The following is a 22660-nucleotide window of genomic DNA, read 5'->3' as shown; positions in this document are numbered from 1 at the left end:
TATTTTTTCTTTCATCCTAACAGAAATATTCCTTTAAAATGTATAAAGAGATGCTTTTTTAATTCTGTAGAGATTATGTGCTGTTATTAAAATTATTTTAAACAGTCAGTACAGAGACAACTCTCCCCAAATAATGTATACATTGAAGATAGAAATTAAACATGTTGAGCTACCTTTTACTGCTGGTTTTATGTTCATGTTACTTCCACGTAAAATTATCTTTATCTGAAAGTTATTATTTTTTTGAGCACTGTTCTATATTAGGTGTTTTGACTCGGGGTTCTTTTACTTTTCCCCTGTTATTGGCCACTTAAGTAAGCGGGAACAATTAGACAAAGATGCAAAGTGGACTCAGAATTCATGCTTGCTTAGTTTTCTGGTACTTAGTTTTTCAGTATTCTCTAGCTACTGCAGTTTGAGTTACAGGTTATTCATGTGGTGGTTCAATTGTGGGAGTTTTCAAATACACACAGAGAAGCCTTCTAACAATATTAATGGAAATCGGTTGCACCAAAGTGAATTTTCATAGGTAGTGGTATTTTGACCATAGACTAGCTGTATAAGAAAATTAATCCTACAAAAGACCTGTTTGTGTTGGGATCAGGGAACCTCTCTGGCAAACTGCACACAGCCCATCTGCTTAAGATGTTTCACAATTGGCTTGTCTTCTCCCGAGCTGCCCTTGAGTGAAAACTGGGAACTCTAGGGTTGTTTGTTTGTCTTTCCACTCCCTTCCCCCATCAAATCAAAAAAGAGTAAGGTTTGTCTCCAGTGTATTCAGAGAGAAAAATGTTTTATAGATATTTGATTGCAGTGTGTAATGGCATCTTTGCCATCAGATTTTCATTCAAAGTTCAACAATTGCCAAGGACCTGAATGGATGTGGTGCTCTCTGTCATGGTGAAGGAACAGCATGGAGTTGAGGAATATGGATTTTAAAAAGTGAGGCCTGTAGTCACAGAGAGGATGTAGGAGCCTTGAGTGTACCCTGACTCCTAGACTTAACCCTTCCTGTGCATAGAAGGAAAAGTTTCAGAAGCTCTTATGCTGAGCTGTGCAGGAAAGGGGAAAACATGTTACCTAAGGAGTTCGTAGAAATGTTAAAGTTTGATTCTCTGTAAAATACCAAACACCTTGTGCAACAGCAAAGAAATTATCAACTCTTTTTTATTTACAGCATCACTGAAGTCATGGCCAAACTTTGGCTGAGAACTTTAAAACACTCTGGCTTTCAGAGAGCTGAAGAGTTAGGAAAGCTCAGGGAAGGATTTGCAGGGACTTACACCAGTGACTCAGACAGATGGGCTTGAAAGTAGAACTGGGTCCTGACACACTCTGTCTGCTTCCACAGCAGACTATTAGCTTGCATGCTTGAACTGTTGAATATTTAGATCCACCCACTGTCCCCTGTGCCAAGACCACCCTGCTGCTACTCGTGTCATGCAGATTTGGCACAGAAGCTGCATTTAAACAGCTAATGAGTTGCATGTTGAAGCACAGGCTGGTCTCCCCTATTGAAATCCCATAAAAGAGCTGTGACTTATCTTGGGCTGAGTAATCTACTAGCTACTGATACCATTGCATCTTTCTGTAGACTGGCTACTTTACCTGCTTCAGTGATGGAACAGATGCTGTGAGTTTTTTTAAAAACAAAGTATAGATTTTCTTACCCCAAACAACCTGTTTAAAAGAAAATTGCTAAATGTAGATTTACTGTTATGTAGTAATTTAATGATAGCCTGTAGTAGGATAATTATACCTGCATCACTTCAGTATTGACATTAGAAGAAAATTAAGGCTTGCTTATCCCTGTTTAGGAAGAATTGGACCAATGAGTTAAATTGTATTCGAGATGTCCATTCCAGTTCATTAGTAACTGGAATCTCTGAGGTATTAGATAAGATGACCAAGTTACCTTGTACCCAAGAGCTTTTAGAAAGTTAGCTGATGGGATGGGCAAGGGCCAGGCAAGTGCTGTGGTGGTCCCTCCCCATATTCAGAGTGGATGAACAAGGCGTGCAGAGGTGCTGCTGAGAGAAACACTTGGGATGCTGCAGTTCCGGGTGGGTGCCTATAACCAGGAGCTACTGTTGTCACATGAATTTTTATTTATAAGATTTTTAACTTGAAACACAGAGTGTGCAATTCTACAGTGGGCTGAAGCCAGCAGATCCTTAAAACACCTTTGTCAGTGGTGTGACTTCCTGTCTCCCAGCCCCAGTTAGCAGCCTGTTGTTGCACCATTCCAGTGATGTTTTGACCTTCAGAGTGAAGTGGATCTTGATTGTCACTTCTAACCCAGATCCATTTGAATTTGCAAGTGCTGTTTGCGTTGGCAAAGACAATTTAAATGGTCTCTGCTCCATGTCCAGCTGACTGTTAATACCCATTGGGTCTTCTAAACTTGATTAATAGGACTACGTGTCATTCAAAAAACTTTGCTTTTAACCTAGACTGACCCAATCTTGTCACCACTCTAAAATATGCAGCTGTTTTTACTGGATTCATGATCTCACAGCAGGATTAAAGAAGGTAAAAATTAAGAATCGTAAGAGCATAGTAGTCTGTTTGATTTAACAGCCTATTTAACTCAGCTCCAGTTAGATACTATTCTTCCAGTTAGAACATGAGACAAATGCTATCAGTGAAAGATTTACACTGATTTCCAGCTGTGAGGTTGGCAAAGTACCAGATAGTTGTCATCAAATGTCTCTGTGGCCTTAATTATGGGTTCTTCCTCCTTCCTTGTGCTGGTCCTACTGAACTTCTAATCCCAGACTCAACTGATTAAAAATAGTTTATTCAAAAATTAATTTTCTGCTGTTTATAAAAATACCCAAATCTATTCACTGAGACTGGAGGAGCAGTAAAGGGGAGGCGAGGAGCAAGGCAGGGGAAGTATAGGGCTTCCCTGTGGAGCAGCTGTCAGTTTAACTGTGAAGTGAAAGGACAGCCTTGAGCTGTGTGTGGTTTCACATTTGGGGTTTATTTGTGAGCTTCCTTCCCCTTCATTTGCTGGGCCAAGAAATACCTATGTGGCTGAGAAACAAGGAACAGAACCCACTGGAGCATGTGGGGAGGGAAGGGTTATGGTGAGGAAAAAAAGCATGTGGAATTACAGCTTTATTTCCTACAAACAGTCTTACTTATCTGTTAGCTGGGCTTTTATTGTTTTATTGGGTGGGGTAAGGAAATCAAGGTGAATTTAATGGGAAGGCTGAACAATCCTCTTGCACTTGAACTTCTGAATGGACCAAAACCCATCTCTATTCATCCAAGTGGCAAAGGAAGGTAATAGTAAACTAGTTTCACTATTCCCGCTTGGTACAACTTTCTGTGCATGCTGCATACCCTGTGTAGTGTAGGGCTGTAGTGCTTCGAGGTGCCCGTATTTTTGTAGAAATTCTGTTAGAATGTTGAGCTGAATTTGAGAAGTAACTCTCTTGTCTGCTGTGGAGACCTTCTGGAGATGGTATACCGTTTCCCATTACCACTGGATGCAATGAGGAAGATTGGTGTTAAGCCAGTCTCCTACACCAGAGCATCAAGTTAAAATACAAGTTCTAAGAGCAATTTGATCACTAACTGGTACACAGAAATGTGAGGGGTTTAGGTATCTCTGGATACCACATGTTTCAGGTATACTGGGAAACAGCCTGTAGCTGTGATGTGTATCACATTACTTGTTCATCTCTTTAGTCTTTATATTTAGCATTCAAATTTCAAGAGTTATATCAGTGCAGAAGTTAAGGTTCCTAAAATACTACTCTCATTGTGGTGTGAAGCAAGCTAATTGTCACGAATTGCCATTTAAAGTGAAAGCTAAGGACCAGCTTCCTACAGAGTAAAAATATTACCTATTTTCACTTAAACCTCCAACAATTATCTGTACCAAACTCCACACCGCCCAGGATGACTGGTTCATTTATATGCTGTTAGGGGAAAAAAAAAAATTGCTGCATGCAGGGAAGCAGCTTTTTCTCCAGGGAGGGAAGCAAAAAAACACCCAAAGTGCTAAGGAAGTAGGACCAAAATTCATTGGAACACTACTTTTTACTAAACCCAGTCATCTAAGCCTTACACACTACCTAACAAAGCCACTGGTGTTTGAGTTACTGTCAAGGGAACTTGATAATAAAACACCTTCAGTAATGGAAAACTTTAAACCAGCTATGGTAAGTATGACTTCTTTTTTGGGGGGAATCATAAAATAAAACTAAGTTAACCTACAAGTGCCATACTGAAACTTTTCCAAAAGTAGAAACCAAGAGGCCACTGTTTTGTCTGTAGGCTTTTTTTTTATTGTTGGTTAAGATTACGGGGTAGCTTTTTAGAGCATGAGACTTGCATTTTAAAAGTAATGTGACCTTATGTGTTGTTACCTTACACAAATTCTTAACACTGTAGGCTTAAATAAAATCCTTGCAAGACACTGAAAAGTCATGACAGAAACAAATGTTTTTTACGTGACTAGATTCCCCATGCTTTAGTGTCGATTGCTTGCATGCAAGCTCTGAAAATGAGAGAAATTAAGTGTTTTCTAGCTGGGAGGAGAAGGGCACTGTGAGTATTGCTGAAAGAACACTTATTTAAACACAGGTTAAGGATAAGCCTCCTCAGATGCTGTTTCTGCTGAATTCTCCTCTGTCATGGTGCCTACTACATTCCATTGCTTTTGTCTGGGCTTGGTATTTGGGAAATTTTGGTGAGGGCTGGAAGGTGGGGGGGCATGCTGGAAGCTGGTCAACAGTAAGGAGAGAAGGGCTGGTGTGGGAATTGTGGAGTGGGGTCAGGGTTTAACTTTAGTGGCCATTCATCAGATGATGATTGATTGCTGTGCAGTCCCGGGGGACGTTTAACAACATCTCCGCCCATCCCCCTGCCCCCTTTGAAAGCAGATGGACCAAAAAATGGGGAGAGCGACACCCAGGAATTCCTGCTGTTGTAAAATGTTTTTACGGTGCACTGTACAGCCTTTCCTGAAGCAATCACATTTATGGCCTTGCTGTTGTATTTCTTGGGCTGCTGTGGCTGTAAAAGATGAATAGCCCTGTAACATGGTTCACTGATTCTGTTTAAATTGAAGTAGGCTCCCTTTATTGTTTTGTGTCTAAAATTGTATGCCACCAATTCAGGAAATATTTCCTGTTTGGGAAGTAATCAACCCACAGCTGATTTATTTTAAAATAAATCACTTTTAACTATCTCTAAAACTAGTCCTCTCTTCCTTCTGACTTCTATCTTCATTTAATTCTGTTGGAAATTCTAAAATACTAATTAACGTAGTGGAGCAGTTTAAAAAAAAAAGCTACTTAACTTGCTTATTAATCTTCTTCCCCTTACTGGATCGTTAACAAAATGGGTGTTGGAAAGGCAGCGGGTTTTATCTTAATTATATTTTTACTTAATTACTTAATAATACTACAGAAAGAAAGAATTCATGAAATGCAGTTCCCACTGTTAATTTTTTTGAAAGGAGAAGTCTGTCTCTGCTTTCTCCTTTCTTTCCTTGCTGCCCATCAGAACACTTGCATGGTTTGGAAAAACAAGCATTATTTGAAGGTGTTTGCTTATAAACCATTTTTTCATACATTTGGGTAAATAGTGAAATTAACAGGACAATAGTTAATTTACAGCTTGATAGATCTTTTGGTTTGTATCATCTTTGCCTCTTCAGATGTGGAGGGGGGAACTTACAGGACTTTTCTCTGAAGTACTGTTATGTGGGGTTGGTTTGTTTGTCTTTTCTGGTGGGTTTTTTTTGGTTTTTTTTTTTTTTTTTTTGGGTATCTGGGGATTTTTTTTTTTTAATTTAAATCTGAGTATCAGAAGTTGATGTCTGCTAAGGAAGGCCTAGTATTACTCTTCCATTTCCTCCTACTATTCCTGCCTATCCACACTTAGATATGAGTCCTGTTATTTGTCTTACAATGAGCATAGGAAGAGCAGGATGATGCTATAGTAACAGTGCAAATGAAATGTAGGGTGGCCTTCTCACATTGCTGAAATTGGAAGAAGGGGAAACTCTGCCAACATTTTAGGTACGCTGTACGTGCATCAGATCTGAGCTGAGAACACATTTGTGGATTGCCCTACATATATTGTTGGTATGATTTTTACAGGGAGTTGCTTGTTTGGTGGGTGGGGGCTGAAGGGGGAGATTTGGCTTCCTCTCCTCCCTCTTCCCTTCCCCCTCCCCCCATTTAGAAACAGGCACAGAAACTTAATCTAGCAGTATGTGACCTTTGTGGCCATGACCTAGGGACTGGGATGTGAGCAGGCTTGAGCTTAACAGTAAATGCCTGGTTGTGGTTGGAAGCACAGGCAAGCTGGATGCTGTGCCCAAGCCCCTTAGCCCAACTGGCACAAATCCCTCTCCCTGTTGTGCCCTGCACATCTGGGGACTTCTCAGTTTTATTCTCTGGGAGTGTGCCCCCTTTGCTGGGTAAAGCTGATGTACAGCCTGTAGGATGCTCCTGACAAGTATGTGAGATTGACCACAGGAGACTTGCCCTTGTACCTCTGCCAAGTTTGGGGATTCTGTTGTAGTCTTTGTGTGCAGAAAGGAGTTTCTGAGGAGTTGCTAGTTGGTCTTGAAGCTGGCTGACTTTAAATTCTCTTCTGGTGACTAGCTCCCTACCCCACTGAGAGCAGTAGGGGTAACACATTTGTGCTTTTGCATATGTTTAAGGTAACAGTGTAATGATGGAGGTCCATCCATCACGGTATGCTTCTTTTTGCCCAAGCCTGTTAACTCTTTTGCTCTTAGATTAAATCTAGGTTGTTTTTACTGGTTTTGTTTTACAAAGAAACAAATGTGAGGCTTTATCAATGGCTCTGTAGTGTTTACCCAAGACCTTCCCCTGCTATGTCCTATGTAATCTACATATTTCTGAAATGAGATTATGGCTCTTGTCACTCTTCATTCTAAATTTAAGAGTGATATTTCCCACTGCATTTTGTTGGGTGACAAGAGGCAAATGAACAGCTTAAACTTGGTTTTTCTTTGTCCCAGTGGATGCTGTTACCTTTCATCAGGAGTGCCTGGGGTGACTCCTTGCAGCAGGAGTGACCAAGCTTTTGCTTCTGGTATTGACTATTGTGGAGGAGTAATAACAGATTTGATTTGCTTCTGGTCTTCTGTCATATGGTCACCATTTTCCTTTCAGCTGCTCTACTTGACTGAGGCCCCAAATCCCTGCTGTATGTTTTTAAAGTATATCAGATTCATATGACTTTAACTTGATACCCTGTCTTGGTTTTCATTCTCTCTCAACTTCTCAGTTGTCTAAGTGGAGTTATTTGGGCATATGTAATAAAAGTTCCCTGTAATTTCAACAGAAAAATTACAGAACTGCATGTGCAAGTGAACATTGTATACAGATTTAGACAACTGCTGCGTAAAGACAAGGAGGCCTCTAGCTGAGGAAGATGATGCATTTAAGCAATGCATTTTGGAGCCAAGGCAGCTTTTCACTTGGTAAAGTCAGAGATTCTGAGATACTTACTGCTTGAAGGTTTACTATTTGAACAGAAGCAAAACATAAGTCCGTTCAGTTTCCCTACAGTAAAACTTAACTTTAAGAAAAACAAGGAGTTTTAGTAAAATCTGACATATGCGCACAAACGCACACATAACCCTTTGAGAAATTAATCCATGTACCACTTCAGCTGTTGCACTTACAGGAGCTTAAAATGTCACTTTATGCAGCACAGGCAGTCCAAGGGAATCACCTGTCCTGTCCTTCCCCTTCCTTTTGAGGGAGAACAGAAAGGGGGATGTTATGCACCATATCACAAGCTGCTAGCTGGAATTGGGACTGGCTGGATGACAGCTGGGAGAAGACAGGCATATCAAACACATGTCCAATCTTTGTTCTGCTCTTGCTCCTTTCTGTGAGGTAGATTTGAAATATCTGGTGATGGAAAAGTTGTTTGTAGAACAAAACCTTGTAACATTGTACTCTTCCACGATAATCTAGATTTTCTGACGTTATGCTGTTGAGAAAAGTAGTGTATGTAGTTAAGGGCAAGACTTCAATACAGAACTTTCTCATGTTGAAGTGTTGTACTCATTCATTTGCATCTTTGAAAACAAAAAGCAATACAGCTGGCTTCTGCTCCCCTGTAAGACAATACATGTCCATGGAAGATGCTAATTCTGTGTGCTACTTCCCTCTACTGGATGGAATGGAAACAGTTACAGCTGATGAATGAATCCAGCTTTCTAGGCTAACATCTTGGTGTAAGACTTTCATTGTGATTTGACTGTAGGGTTTGTAAATGCTTTGTGAATAGAATGGGGTATTAGTGGTTACCCACAGTTCACTGTGGTATTCAAATGATGGGCATGCTAAGGTTCCAGTCTCTTCCAGCTCGAGCATCTTGAAGCATCACTAGCATGGTAACACCGTCATAGCAAAGGTTTTTTGCTTTGCTGTTGGGAGTGGCAGGGGGGCAGTTTTGCCTAATATTGTTGCTGCCCTGGACATAAGGGATTTGCATATTTTGAAAACATAGAGGATGGTTTTCTGCATACATGATTTTGTTTTCTCTTTATTGGGGAGTGGGAGTGCTGGTGCTGTGTTTCTCCAGTGTATTGATTATTGAATGACCCACTTAAGAGAATGTGGTGTTTGTTTATGCAGGAAAAGTCTTCACCTGAAACTTGCCTTAGATGGCATCTCCAATCTGCAAGTGTTGGCAGATGGCTTCCGCTCTTAAGAGGAGCTGTTGTGGACACTCTTCCTACTATTGTATTGCAAAGAAAACAAGGATACTTCCATCTAACTGTTAGGGTATGATTTGGAGTTTACTGGGAAGGATAGCTCTTCCTCTGTGGAGAAACTATTGTGAGGTCTTTGCCTATTGCTACTGCCTCTAACCATCTCCTTTATAGTTGAGCTTTTGGATTTTTTTTTACATTCTGGTTCTGTTTTCTTTTTAATTCTTCATTAAATAATGATACAGATTTCTTTTTTTCCTCCTTAAAGGTACTGCATTTCTACTGTGATACCTGTTCTGTCCCCATATGTCGTGAATGTACCATGGGACGACATGTGGGTCACAGCTTTATCTACCTCCAAGATGCCCTACAGGATTCCAGGACTCTCACTATTCAGCTCCTGGCAGATGCTCAGCAAGGACGACAAGCTATTCAAGTAAGATACTCCCAACTTGAGTACTTTATTTCCCCCTCCTTCTCCCCCCCCCCAGCTTGTCTGTTACAGGGCAAGGTGTCAAGGCAAAAAGCTCTCTGCTTCTGCTGTCAGTCTTCTCACCCCTTCTGTTTTCTCAGATCTCTGACAGAAGTGGTGGTGGAGCTGAAAATAAAGTGCTGTTATGAGTTTTGCATTCTTGCAGCATAATCCTGTCATGTAAATCACAATATATATGAAGCTCTGTAAAAATGCACTTGGGTGTGAAGCATTATGAAGAAAGCTCTGGTCTTGTGTAGCGGTGCCAAACCCGGTTTTGTTTTTATCACGAAGACTTCTTTTTAGCATCTTTCCTGCCTGTACAGCATCTAGCACTTTAACTACCTTTGACTAGTTATGTCTTAAGTGTTGCCACCAAATACAAAATACTAATCAGCTGTTGGAATTAGTGTGAAATTTCTAACCTGCATGTGCAGAGACCATCTAGAGCAATCTCCGTTCAAGGATTACTCTGCACACAGAGATGCATAGTATGCCTGTTATTCTATTCTACCTCAGCTATGTTTAATAATGCAAATATAAATATCTGGAATGAGGGTAGTATAGTGCTTCAAACTAGAAAAGGAATTTACACAGGGAATTAAACTGCAGTGGCATGTAGATACTTACTTACTTTTGTTGAGTAATACCTAGCAGTAACTACTGTGATACTAGCAGTAATTTTATTTGTATAGATAGACTTTGGATCTGGAAAGCATAGTGGGAAACTTCACTCCGTATCTACTGCCTTGTAGTTTTGTGAATCTCATGTTCTAAACTTGAGCTGGATATAACCAAACTCAACAGTTTTATGTGCTTTAACTAATAAGATTTTTTTGAGTAAACGTTTGTAGAATGTCATGGATAGGAAGTAGACTAACTTTCTGAATTAGGTGTGCTTTCCTGGCACATGCATGGTATAAACAATAATTAAAATAGACCAAAGCTCACTGTCCACCCGTCACTGCTTTCTAGTAGATGAGGGAAGTAAACTTGTTCCATGGGACAGGAGCAGCTAACCCTTTGGTCATTAATCTTTACCTCTGTGGAATGAAATAATACTTGATGGTATAGATAGTAAACAGTTGTTGGTGTCTCCGTTTAGCTTGCAATGTTAACTTGTTACAACAGAACAGTAAACACCAAGTTTTTGCAGGTGGGTGGTTAATTTAAAACTCTACCTTAAGGCAGAGTCCTGCAAAACTTAATTTCTTCCAATATTTGTTTTAATCCGAATCATAAGGCTCACCAGCAGTATCCGTACTGTCCCCAAAATATCCCATATGTCCCCAAAAAGAAAGAGATTATGCTAGTTTAAAGATCATCAGAGTTCAGTGTAGTGGTGTAGTGTTCTGAATTTCTCCAGGCTGTCCTAGACAAGGGCTTGTCTGTTAGTAATTAAATTATTGCTTTTGACCTCCAGGGCTCTTAATCATCTAACAGGTGAGGCTAAATCACTGAAGAAGGGACTGTGCCTTGGAGTAAAAACGAGCAGAGATAGCATTGAGTACCACTCTGCTAGTATTGCATGAATGCTCTTGTGCCTGGTTTCCTTCCTACTGAGTTTACTTTGTGCGGTCCTTCCCCATTTTCTTCTGGCTTTTATGGTGGAGGCTCCTGCCATTGTGGTGAGCTGATTATTGCGTTGATGGGGCAGATAAAAGGTGATGGTACTGGTTATGTTCATGTAGCTCGAACAAGCAGTTCTACTGAATTTAAGTTTGTACAGTTTCGCCCTGGTCTCACTACACAGCCCAGCCAGGTGAAGAGGCTATCTTGGAAGTGTTAAATGGGCATCTTGTAAAGATCCGTAAAATGAACCATGCTTTCAAGAGCTGAGTTATTTTATTGGTTTAGTGGGCTTTTTAATCTGGATCACTGTAAAAAGAAGGGTAGTCAGCAAACAGATTATAAATTTGAGTGGGTGGTAATCTGTATGTGCATATGCAGGAATGGGAAGATTGTTCAGTTCTAGACAGCTACTGCTGAAGCAACATCAGCAGCAACTAAAAGAGCACGTGACTTAAAATCGAAGGTGCCCAATTCAAAGGGTTGATGCAATGAAACTGCATCAAGTTTACATAAAGCAGAACTTTCCTTGTTGAGACAACAGGACTGTGAAACTATAAGTTCATCCTAGGGAGGAAGACAGCATGTCAACATGAATTTGAAACAAACTCTGAAGTTAACTAGACTCTAAATTAAAAGAAATTGGCTTGTGTGGTTTTCTTAAAGTATGGAAATAGTCAACAGAGAATTAAATGCCAGTATAAGCTGTAATATGAGGAACATATTACTTTAGAGCTCCTCTCAGACTGGAGCTCTAAGAGGCTTGAAAAGTAATATGTTGTAGTAACACTTCTTAGTTTGACTGATTCCTAATGCTGTACTAGAAACTCTTAATAGGCTCTGAAAGTGATAGCTCCCCTGACATGAGATGTTGAGGGTGGATGAGGAGGAGTAGTTGAGAGTAAAGGGGAAAAGGTGGAATTTGAAGGGCATTGCAGGAGAGAGGAAATCAAGCCATGAGTCAACTGGCTGGAGAGTATCTGGTTAACCAAAGTTGAAGGCTTTTAGGAAGAAATGTTTATTTAAACTCTTCCTGTGGCTTTGGAGGAAAGATTGTTTTTCAGACTTAAAAAATTTGCTGTGAGTTGGGATACATTTCAGCCTCTTGATCCACTGAAGCCTGATGTAGTCTGTCACTCCAGAAAAGTCCAAACCTCACTTTTCAAAGGAGTCGAAGTCCTCTGTAAGAAATAGCAAGCCTTGATAAGCAAGTGGCTTGCTCTTTTTTTTTTTCCCTCAGTGAAATTCTGTAGCAATGGAAAGTTTTCTCTGCTTTCCTGTGCCATGATGGTTGGAATCATGCATTTCTAAGCCTGTCCCTAACACAAGAATTTGTGGTTGTGTGCCTGTGTGGTGAGTTGATCCAGCTGAATGGGTAACCTTTCCGTGGGATTAATTTTTGGCTGGGTCAGCCCCCTGGCTGATTCACTATACTGCTACAAGGACTGTTGATGGTGCCAGGGAATGAAGCAGAAACACCCAACTCAGTTGCTTGTAGGACCTCTTTTCTTATCTCAGTGGAAACTTATCCTCCTTGCTGGGATACTTTTCCAGCCTTTTCAGAGACTCAGATGGATTCATAGGATGATATGAAAGCCAAAGCTGACACTGGATTAATGAGGTGGGAGGAATCGGGACTGCTTGCTGCCTTTCTATGCGGGGAGCATGTCCTGCTGCCTTGTTTTACCTCATGAAAGTGCACACTTAGCTGTCTTCTTTCAGATTTTTTTCCAAGGACTAGGTCACAAACTGAACGTAAATCTGTTATGATGAAAGATAGATGGCTTCTTCAAAATGTCACGTTCTTAAAATACATCTATACGTGTGTAACTGTATATATGTATGTATGTATGTGTGTAATCTAATGCACTTGCCTAACAGTAAAGCACTGAGTGCTCACTCCCATTTAGGGTTAATTTTCCAGGTGAACATATTACAATAAGATTTGATTTATTCATCTCAGTTGTCTTAAAAGTGGTTTTGTTGGAAAACAAACAAATTCCTTTATAACTGAGCCTATAATTGGTTTTGCTGGGATGTTTGACAGTGCAAGCTTCTCACTGACCAGTGAGACTGGTCATGTGCAGAACATAGTGGGAGCTACTCTCTTATCTACCGTCATGAAAAGCTTAGGAGCGGGTGGTAAGGCAGGTCAGACATTAAGGCAATGCCTCTTCCCTCCCAAATTGTGGAGGAGGTGGTATGAAATAGATTAGCGCCTTTATGGGGGGCGAGGGGATACTGTAAGAAACTCAGCCAGCCAGAAGAGGAAGCTGATCTGTTGCCTTGAGCCTCTGCCCTTCGGTGGAAGCCTCCCTGTGGGTTGCCATATGGATTTGTGCTACTGGGAGGTCGATACCTGAGAAGGATGGCACCGCTGTGCTGCAAGGGGTCGTTTTTGGGTTGTCACTTTGAGTTAGCTCAGGCCCCCTTGTGTGTGGCTTTGAAGTCAGGTTTATGGGTTTGAGAATCTGAAATGAAACTTCGTAAACAAAATGAAGTCAATTGTGCTTTTCTAAATCTGGATTTTTATCAATAGAGGCTGAATTTCTTCGTACTTCTAGTTATTGTGTTGTATTTCAGTGGGTTCCTTAGTGCAGCATATGAGCAGATGGTTATTGGGGAAGATGAATTTGATGTGTTTCACTGTCCGAACTACTGTTCTGCCTAAAACTGTAGGCAAAAAGTCTGGTTTTGCCATACAAACCAAAATGATTGTTTAGTGGTATCTGACATGAGGTTACCTGGCCTCTAGCCCTCCCTCCATCAAAGCTTCTCTTAAAATTGTCTTTGTGGGGAACTTGAAGAATGGTTTAGTGTTTTATGCTTATTACGCTGAAACACGTAAATTGGTCCAGCTACTGTGATCTGTGCTATATCTGCACCAATATTACTGCAAATGCACTGCTTAGCTTGTTAATACTAGTCTTTACTGTAACTATACTCTGTAGGATCTTCCAGTTAATTTTTCTAGTATAAGAACGTTAGGAAATTTATATCCAGTTCTTGATGCTGAAGGAAGACTGCTGTTATGTCCTGGTTTTATCCTGCTCTGAAACAGTGATAAGTAACTGGAAACTTAGTGAAACAAGCCCATTGTATCTTTTTGTTACCATAAGGAACTGAAAACAAACCATTTATGGCTGGAACACCTTCCATTTGGTGGAAGAGGGATAACTTGAGACATACCAAAAGGTTTCCTTGAGTGGTTTGGTTTTTTGTTTTGTTTTTTTCTTTGTATTATTATTTAACATGCTTTTAAAAGCCAGAGAGGAGTTTGTTGATGAATAGGCTTTTTTTCCCCCCTTAAGCAGGGATAACTTAGTCTTAAATTCCTTGAAGTGTAAATCCTCCCTAGTGATGTAGGGAAGTGTATAGTTAAGATTCTTTAGCCAATACCTGTGGTCCATTCACCCCTGAAATATTGAAGAATTCCTCAGAAGAAAACAAAATTTGCTTTTAAGTTTGAATTTTCTCTCCAGTGTTTGCACCTTCGTTGGAAAACTTAAAATAGGAGACTTAAATATAGGAATTAATGCCTGAGATATTATGCATCCATCTCTTCTTCAGATGGGTGGAATAAAAAATCCTAGGGACCTTTTCAAAAATGTTCACACAAACCAGCATTGCAATACAGTTACTATAAAGCAGCCTTTACATGTTTCATGGTGCTGGTACAGTGGCATGTTGTGCTGCAGTTTGTTCAACTGGATAATTTTCAGAACTGAATTGATGTAATCTATCATCATGGCTCAGCATCTGGATTAACAGGCTCTGCTGTTTCAGAGACCTAAGTTAACCTCTTCAAATAACCGTGTGCTGTGTGGACGTACTGATTTAGTTGGAGTATTGGACAGTGGAAACCATGCAGTGAGAGCATCAGCACCCTTAAAGTCACTCTGTTCTTGTTTGTAGTCTGTCAGAACACAAGCTTTGTAATAGTTTTTTCTTTCTCCTGAAGTGTTACGTGTTTCCGATCATAATTTTTAATTTAAAGAACCGGTAGCGAAAACTTGGAGCGGCGATATTTCTAGAACACTAAATATTCCATGGGAATGTTTAAGTTAACATGAAATTGTAGGAAGTTTTTTGTAACTTGAGGGTCCATTTCCTAATGTCCAACAGCAGAGAGGAAGTGTGAAAACTGACCAAAACTGCCATTCTACAGAATGGCAAGTCCTGATTTGGGCCCCTCTGTGGTCAGCCCAGTTCTACAATGCTACTTTGCTTCTTCTGGCTCTTGCAGTTGGTTTATTCATAGATTTGTGTTGTAGCATCAGTAGCTGTGTCCGTGTCACTGTAGTAAGATCATTACTACTTTTTCCCTCAGGCAATAAAATGTAGATGAAGGGGATCTCACGGAGGTGCCCACCTAAAGGGAGCTTGCAAAGGATGCCTGGGTTCCAATACAACTTTGCCCTTCACTTGTTACTCAAAACTGAAATGTGCTGGTAGCAATAGCTAGTAATGGATGTCCACACTGCTTTCCTTCATGAGAACAGTTTTGTCTGCTCCACTGGAAGCTCCATGTGCAAAGTTTCCTTGTGTTGTGGCCCTCTGGAACCATATCACCTGCATAAGCACTGTTGCTACTTAAATTTTACTCTGAGGAATTAGAAGTACCATTTTCAACCCTAAAGTTTACAAGATACATTGCAAAGTGTTTTACTTGTTTTTAACAAACACAAGGCACTGGTGACATCTAATAAAATAAAGGAGTGGTATTGGCTGTCTTTGGAACCTTGAGAAACCACAAGTGAATAGGCACAGCTGCAAATAGGCGATTTACTGTATTGGCCAACAGCAATAAACAAAGCAGTTGTTCTCCATCTCAGATTCAATAACTCAGCACAATTCCTGGCTAAACACAGGCCTTGCCTTCTATCTCCCAAGCATGTGAACTGGTTGACCATCTTATTCACTAGCGCTGGAAAAATCATGACATACCATGAGGAGAGTGCATCATAAAGGCAGTTTTCCTTTACAAGAAGTTATTAAAAAGATTCTGTGGTGTTTGACCAGAACAAGAAACACTGCTGCTTAGCATGTTTCCTAAAAAGTTGACCTCTCTGAGACAAGTTCCACACAGGAAATGCCTGCAGAACAGCAGGAGTGAGTTTTCGTGGCGGAACTCTGACATCTTACAGGAATCAAAGTGAACAAGGGATTTCCACGTAAAGTAGGCTCCCAGAATTTATACTTAATGCTCTTGGCTTTTGCTTCAAATATAGATAACTTGTCTATTGCTATTCCCCCCCACCATACCTCTGCATATTTGGTCAGCTGGTCATCCTTCCTAGGCTGTTCTAGCCTAAATGAGCAGAGTCCAGAATCATCTGAATTTTACCAAAGCTTTACTAGTATCCTGGACAATATTAGAGCTTTAGTGTTTTGGGCATCTCTCACTGATCTGAGCTGTTCATACTTGGGCAAGTAAAAATAAATTCAGATGATGACATGAATTGTTGATGGACAACCTTGTGCTATTGAGTTTAGCTACTTGCCCTACCCATAACTGGTTCTTAAAGTTGGAAGATTGCAGCATCCATGGGGAATTGCTACCTCTCCTGCTATGGTGGAGTTCTTGAAAGGTGGACTCTGGTTTTAGTGGAGAATCACGAGGGAAGTTGGGATTGCTCTTATCTGTAAGGTAGGAAGGAAGTATATACACAGATCATGGTTCTAATGGGTACTGCTATACACAAAGCACAAATAAGTAACCCAGACTTTCATGCTTTCACAGACATCCTTGTTAGAACTGGAATATGACAGCATAGCACAACACTTCTCAGGGAGATGCACCTTTCTCTTTGTAAGAGAATGAGGGGATTTTGCCCTACTTGATGGGAATCCAGGTCTGTTTTGGAAGAAATGCATACCTTTTCCCTGCAGTAGAAGCAGGTTCTGTATTGGAATGGCAAAGCAGAGGTGACAGAGGCACAGTATTCTTACATGTGGACTCTTCCAGCTAGGCCTGAGGTTTACTGGCTCTTACGAAGCCCTAATCTGGGGCCATTTCTGACTTCATTTGCTAAATGTGTAATGAGATTTTAATTTTTTGTCAACTTTAAGTGTTAAGTCAAATTTGCCTGCCAGAAACTGTGAGAAAGGCAGGTTGAGGTCTACCTCCAGTTATGAAATGGACTAGTTCCTCAGATGTGTAAGAAAAAGATAAGATTTGCCTGCTTTTTTTATTTGATTTTATGCCTCTGTCTGTAATATTCTATGAAACTGCGAGTAGTTTGGGAAGGATTTTTTTGAGGAAACAGTTCTTAATTTGAGAGGAGAAGAGAGATGTATTCCTTTCAGGTGCATTATGCATATTTGCAAAATACTACTACAGAATTTTTTCAAATACTAGTATTGCGAGGTTACACTGGAAAGAATTTGGTCTCTGAGTTGTAAACAACTGTATGACTGCTTTTTAATGATAACTGTCCGATCTTTGATTTTTCTTTTAAAATTGATTAACTTCACGTTCTGTTAGGGGTATTTCAGATGCATAGACAACATAGTCTGTTACCTACAGTGTAATTTCTTACTGGAAGCAGACCCATCACACAGTGAGAGTCTGAACTATTTGGAGGGAGTAGACAAACCGGGTTTTCTATATGTAGTAAAACATAAGTATGAATTCCTGTGCCAGTCTCTTGTTTGCCATACTAGCTGCTTGCTGGAATTGCACAGGGAATTTAGTCCTAGGGTGTTGATGCATGATACATTGAAGGTGTAAACTCCATGTAATAGATGTATTTAAAAACTAATGTCAGTCTTTAGGCTCCAGTGTATGAAACGGGTGAAGGCCTGATAAGAAAGTAAGAGTTGTCACTTTATGCCTTCACTTGAAGGTGTAGTGAAATGTAAGCAGCAGTCCTCTGATGCATTTTTAATTGGTTTGGTTGAGCCTTAAGTGTGTTTGCCTTTTTTTTTCTCCACAGCTGAGTATTGAACAGGCCCAGGCTGTGGCGGAGCAGGTTGAGATGAAAGCGAAGGTGGTACAGTCTGAAGTCAAAGTCGTGACTACTAGACATAAGAAGGCCTTGGAAGAGCGGGAGTGTGAGCTGCTCTGGAAGGTATGCACCCTTACATTTGTGGTTTGTACTGCTGACAAGTGCCTTTTCAAACTGAAAAAGTACTTAAACTAGTATATGGTCAGAATCTGATATCCAAGGAAAACTGAATCGAAACACTACAATTTACCATGGATTATTTTTTCTGTAGGTAGCAGGGTGCTGGGTTCTGGCCCTGGTTGATATTGTGCTGGAGGTTTTTGTAGGGGCTGCTGTATCCTCAGAGCAGCCCCACACATGAGGTGGGCACTCCCCCTGCTGGCTCAGGAGCTGGCCAGGGAGATCCCTTTTAAACACCATGTTTAAAGAAACTCTTCAAAACATCTTTAATATGTTACTGTAGAATTAGGTATATAGTGTTTGGGTTTTCCAGTCCACTTCTCATAAAGGACAGGAGCAAAGCTGTGTATGTTGCCCTTTTTTTTAAAAAAAGACTAATAGAAATTCTGTGAGACTAACTTTCATTGTGCCCATAACTACAAACCTTTACTCTTAATCAAGGTAGTGTCTTCCCTCCGATTATTTTTTTTTTTTAACTAGTATAACAAAAGAATACTTTCCAGCAAGAGTATCTGCACAATGCCAAGCTCATGGCCTAATTTCAACCATGATGCACGTGTGGTATTTTGAGAGGAGGAAAGGAAGTAACAGCCAAGTTCCTTATTCCGGAAAGGTAACTTAGTGGTTGTGGCTCTTCTCTGCTTGTTTAGCACAGATTAGCTTGGATAGGCCCTGTGGGTCCCACTTGCAGAATTGAACAGAAACACTCTGCTGTAGGATTAGGACTCTTAGATAAGTGAGTCAAGCTGACTTGTCCTGTGACCACATGATTGCTAGGACTATTAAAGGGGAGCAAAAAACGTGTGGTCAAGATGGGAGAGGTTTATGAGTAAACTGAGAATGCTCCTATAATAAGCAGTCACACCAGACAGTGTGGCTGGAAACCAGGTGCTGTGTGGCTGCTGCCTGTACTAGCAGGGCCAGGCAGGATAGCTTGTACATGTCCTTGATGAGGCACATGTTGCCCAGAAGCAGTGCCATCCTGCTAAAGCATTTCTCCCCTCTTCTCCATCAACATTAACTGAAACAGTAATTTTCTGGTTTAATATCTGTTGTCAGCAAAATGGCTAATCTGGTAAGAATTCATGGTGTGGAACTGCTCTAGCTACAGTGAGACTAATCCCCTACAGGAGAAGTTTTGGTTTTCTGCAGTTCTTTTTATAAGTGTCAGTGGCAAGATTAAAAATACACTTTATAGAGTTACTGTACTTCTAATGCTGCTTTTTCTGAGGTTTTGTATTGAGGGAGACAAGTTCACTTTCCACTATTAACCTTCTCCAAGAAGCTTGGCAGCTTTCTCTTTTGAGGTATTCCTAGTATAGGAGGAGTAAGAACTGCCCCTAAGCTATTTTTATCCCAAGAGGTTGTATAAATGCACTTCATTGTAATATCTGCACTGATAGCAAGTTTTCTTCAAGTTATAAAACATTATTTTAAGATGGAAACTTGGTGATGGTGGTAAATGATTCTACCAAAACAAGCTATCCAAGCCCTTAAATCAAGTGTGTTAATGAACAATTTCGGATACCAAAGCTGAGTCTAAGGATTGAGCTGAGACCTAAGATTAGTAAGTTGTCTTGGAAATCTGTTGGAGGAAGCCTCTCTAATTTTTTTTTAAATAGTTTGGTAAAACCTGCATGCCTGAACGTTAAATGAAATAGTATGCTTGTACATATGTTATCTAGACAGTGCATAGCCAAGGAGTCTTCAGACATTGAGTCTTCCTTTATTAAAATACATATCAGGTATTGTTCTGCAGCCAAGTAGGTATTCAGACATCAATGTATTTTTGCAACAAAAAAGCAAATACATTTCATTAGTTTCACAAAGCAGGTGTCTTTGCCAGATGGTCCAAAGTGGTTTTTCACAAGTAAAGATAAACAGAGGCTTATATAAAGGAGTTACAAGCCAATCGTTTTTGCACAAACTTCAGTCCCCCAAACAGGGACTGGCAGCAACCTTCTGTGTCATTTGAATTGACATTTACAAAGCATCCTGTTGTAGAGCATGAGCTCAGTATGACTGCCAGTATTTATTTACAAGAAAATATTAAAATAATAGGACCCTAAAAATCCCTGGAGATAGATGTCTGGTATTGCTAGTCGGATGAAAACGTTGCTGGCAGGCAGGGGAATGACAGGAGCCCACATGCGTTAGCTGATGCTGACTCTGAGCCTCAGCTCTGTGTGATAACAGTCCACTTTCTGAGGTTGGTCTCAATTCTGGTTAGCGAAGCCTCAGCCTCTGCTCCTTCTTGAGAGCCTGCAGTAACCTCTGTTCTCCCTGGGGGCTAAATGAGATGTGCTTTCAGTTGATCTGTCAAATACCTTGCAACTAGAAAACAGAATAGCATTTGAGGAAGCAAATATTTATTAGTAAGCAAGTGACTCTCCCTTTCAACTGGCACTCTGCAGCAGATCTGCAGGATAAGAATGTATGGTTTTGCGTGGAGGGTAGGAAATAGTAATAATCCTGAATTTGGATAATTAATTACTTTTCCTCATTTCTACTTGTCTACATTGTGGCTTTTGGAGGTTTGTTCTGCAGCTGTGTGTCAACATGCTCTAACACCTGGTCAGCTGTTTTTATGTAGAAGGGTGACACTAGGTAATGTCTGTGGTGTGGGCTGTCTTTCCTAATGTAAGTGTGCTTTTCTCTCTCCCTTGTCCCCCGCAAGGTGGAAAAGATTCGTCAAGTCAAGGCTAAGTCACTCTACTTGCAAGTTGAAAAGTTACGTCAGAACCTAAACAAGCTGGATAACACCATTAGTGCTGTTCAGCAGGTCCTGGAGGAGGGTCGTACCATGGATATTCTTCTGGCTCGGGACCGCATGCTGGCTCAGGTGCAGGAGCTGAAGAATGTGAGAGGCCTTCTCCAGCCACAGGAAGACGACAGGATCATGTTCACTCCCCCTGACCAGGCATTGTATATGGCCATTAAATCAATGGGCTTTGTCAGCAGTGGGGCTTTTGCTCCTCTGACCAAAGCCACTGGGGAAGGTCTCAAGCGTGCGCTGCAGGGCAAAGTGGCCTCTTTCACCGTGATCGGCTACGACCACGATGGTGAACCTCGCCTTTCAGGAGGCGACATGATCTCTGCAGTGGTGATGGGCCCAGATGGAAACCTTTTCGGGGCAGATGTCAGCGATCAGCAAAATGGGACCTACCTGGTCAGCTACCGTCCACAGCTCGAGGGAGAGCACCTGGTGTCCGTGATGATGTGCAACCAACACATTGAGAACAGCCCCTTCAAAGTGGTGGTGAAGTCTGGGCGCAGCTACATAGGCATTGGGCTGCCGGGGCTCTCCTTTGGCAGCGAGGGAGACAGCGACGGCAAGCTTTGCCGCCCCTGGGGGGTTAGCGTCGACAAAGAAGGCTACATCATTGTTGCCGACCGCAGTAATAACCGCATCCAGGTGTTCAAGCCATGTGGGACCTTCCATCACAAGTTTGGCACGCTGGGCTGCCGGCCAGGACAGTTCGATCGCCCTGCCGGCGTGGCCTGTGACATTTCGCGTAGGATCGTTGTGGCTGACAAGGACAATCATCGCATCCAGATCTTCACATTTGAGGGGCAGTTCATTCTGAAGTTTGGGGAGAAAGGAACGAAGAACGGGCAATTCAATTACCCATGGGATGTGGCCGTCAACGCAGAGGGCAAGATTCTGGTCTCTGACACGAGGAACCATCGCGTTCAACTGTTTGGGCCCGACGGCGTGTTCCTTAACAAGTATGGCTTCGAAGGGGCACTCTGGAAGCACTTTGATTCCCCCAGAGGTGTGACTTTCAATCACGAGGGCCACTTGGTAGTGACAGACTTCAACAACCATCGCCTTCTGGTCATCCATCCAGATTGCCAGTCAGCACGCTTTCTGGGCTCGGAGGGCACTGGGAATGGCCAGTTCCTGCGCCCGCAGGGAGTGGCGGTGGATCAAGAAGGGCGCATCATCGTGGCCGACTCCAGAAACCACCGGGTGCAGATATTTGAGTCAAATGGTAGCTTTTTATGCAAGTTTGGCACTCAGGGAAGCGGCTTTGGTCAGATGGACCGTCCTTCAGGTATAGCTGTCACCCCTGATGGCATGATTGTTGTGGTCGACTTTGGAAACAATCGAATTCTCGTCTTCTAATCTGTGTTTGAATTAGGAAGAAACTGTCTCAGGGAAATTCTTCTAAGAGAAAATGAAAAAATACAACGTTAATTCAAACCTACCTCATCTTTAATTTTTTTACAGATGAATGTACTTATCTTTTCTGCAGGGAGTGAGCCTGTAAAAATGAATTCTATCTACCTCATCGTCCTCCTTTCCCTCCCCGGTTTCTCGCCCTCTCCCCATCCCCACACACTCATAGTTCAGAACATTTTACCTCTTTCCCCCCCAATGGGGTTTCATGCACAAACAAGTGTTGCTGTGCACATTAGGTGGTTTGTGTGGTGAGTTCTGTTAGACTTAAGCCAAAAAAGGCGCTATGTAAGTTTTTAAGTGGAGAAAATGGTAGTAGGTGTTTGTAGAGAATTTGTTTTTCTTGACCATACTGCAGTTCTGTGGGTGGGGATATGGGAGGGCGGAACTTATGTTTTGTTGGGTTTTTTTTTTGAATTGCTGCTGCAGCAGAGAACTTTTTCCTGTTCTCCTTTTTATACCTCAGTGTGTTTGATTTACTGGTGAGCACAGCATCTTGTTCCCAGATGACTTTGAACATTTTGTGAAAGTGAGTGCGATTCACTCGCCGGGAAGAGCAAGTTTGCATCTTTTTGGCATTT

At 41.3% G+C, this 22660-nt stretch overlaps 1 protein-coding gene across 1 annotated transcript in view; it reads left to right on the top strand.

Annotated features, from left to right (window-relative positions):
* TRIM71 (tripartite motif containing 71) overlaps window positions 1–22191 on the top strand; it is a 56220-nt gene extending 34029 nt beyond the window's left edge. The window contains exons 2-4 of the mRNA XM_017817932.1: window positions 8994–9161; window positions 17705–17839; window positions 20574–22191. Coding sequence (XP_017673421.1) covers window positions 8994–9161; window positions 17705–17839; window positions 20574–22025 — 1755 coding nt within the window. The 3' untranslated portion in view covers window positions 22026–22191. The remainder of the gene's footprint in view (window positions 1–8993; window positions 9162–17704; window positions 17840–20573) is intronic.
* The last annotated feature ends 469 nt before the right edge of the window (window positions 22192–22660 follow it).

The sequence above is a fragment of the Lepidothrix coronata genome, unplaced genomic scaffold, assembly GCF_001604755.1.
Source record: "Lepidothrix coronata isolate B3197 unplaced genomic scaffold, Lepidothrix_coronata-1.0 Scaffold64, whole genome shotgun sequence".
Lineage (NCBI taxonomy): Eukaryota > Metazoa > Chordata > Aves > Passeriformes > Pipridae > Lepidothrix > Lepidothrix coronata.
This window is presented reverse-complemented; position numbering and strand designations above follow the sequence as displayed.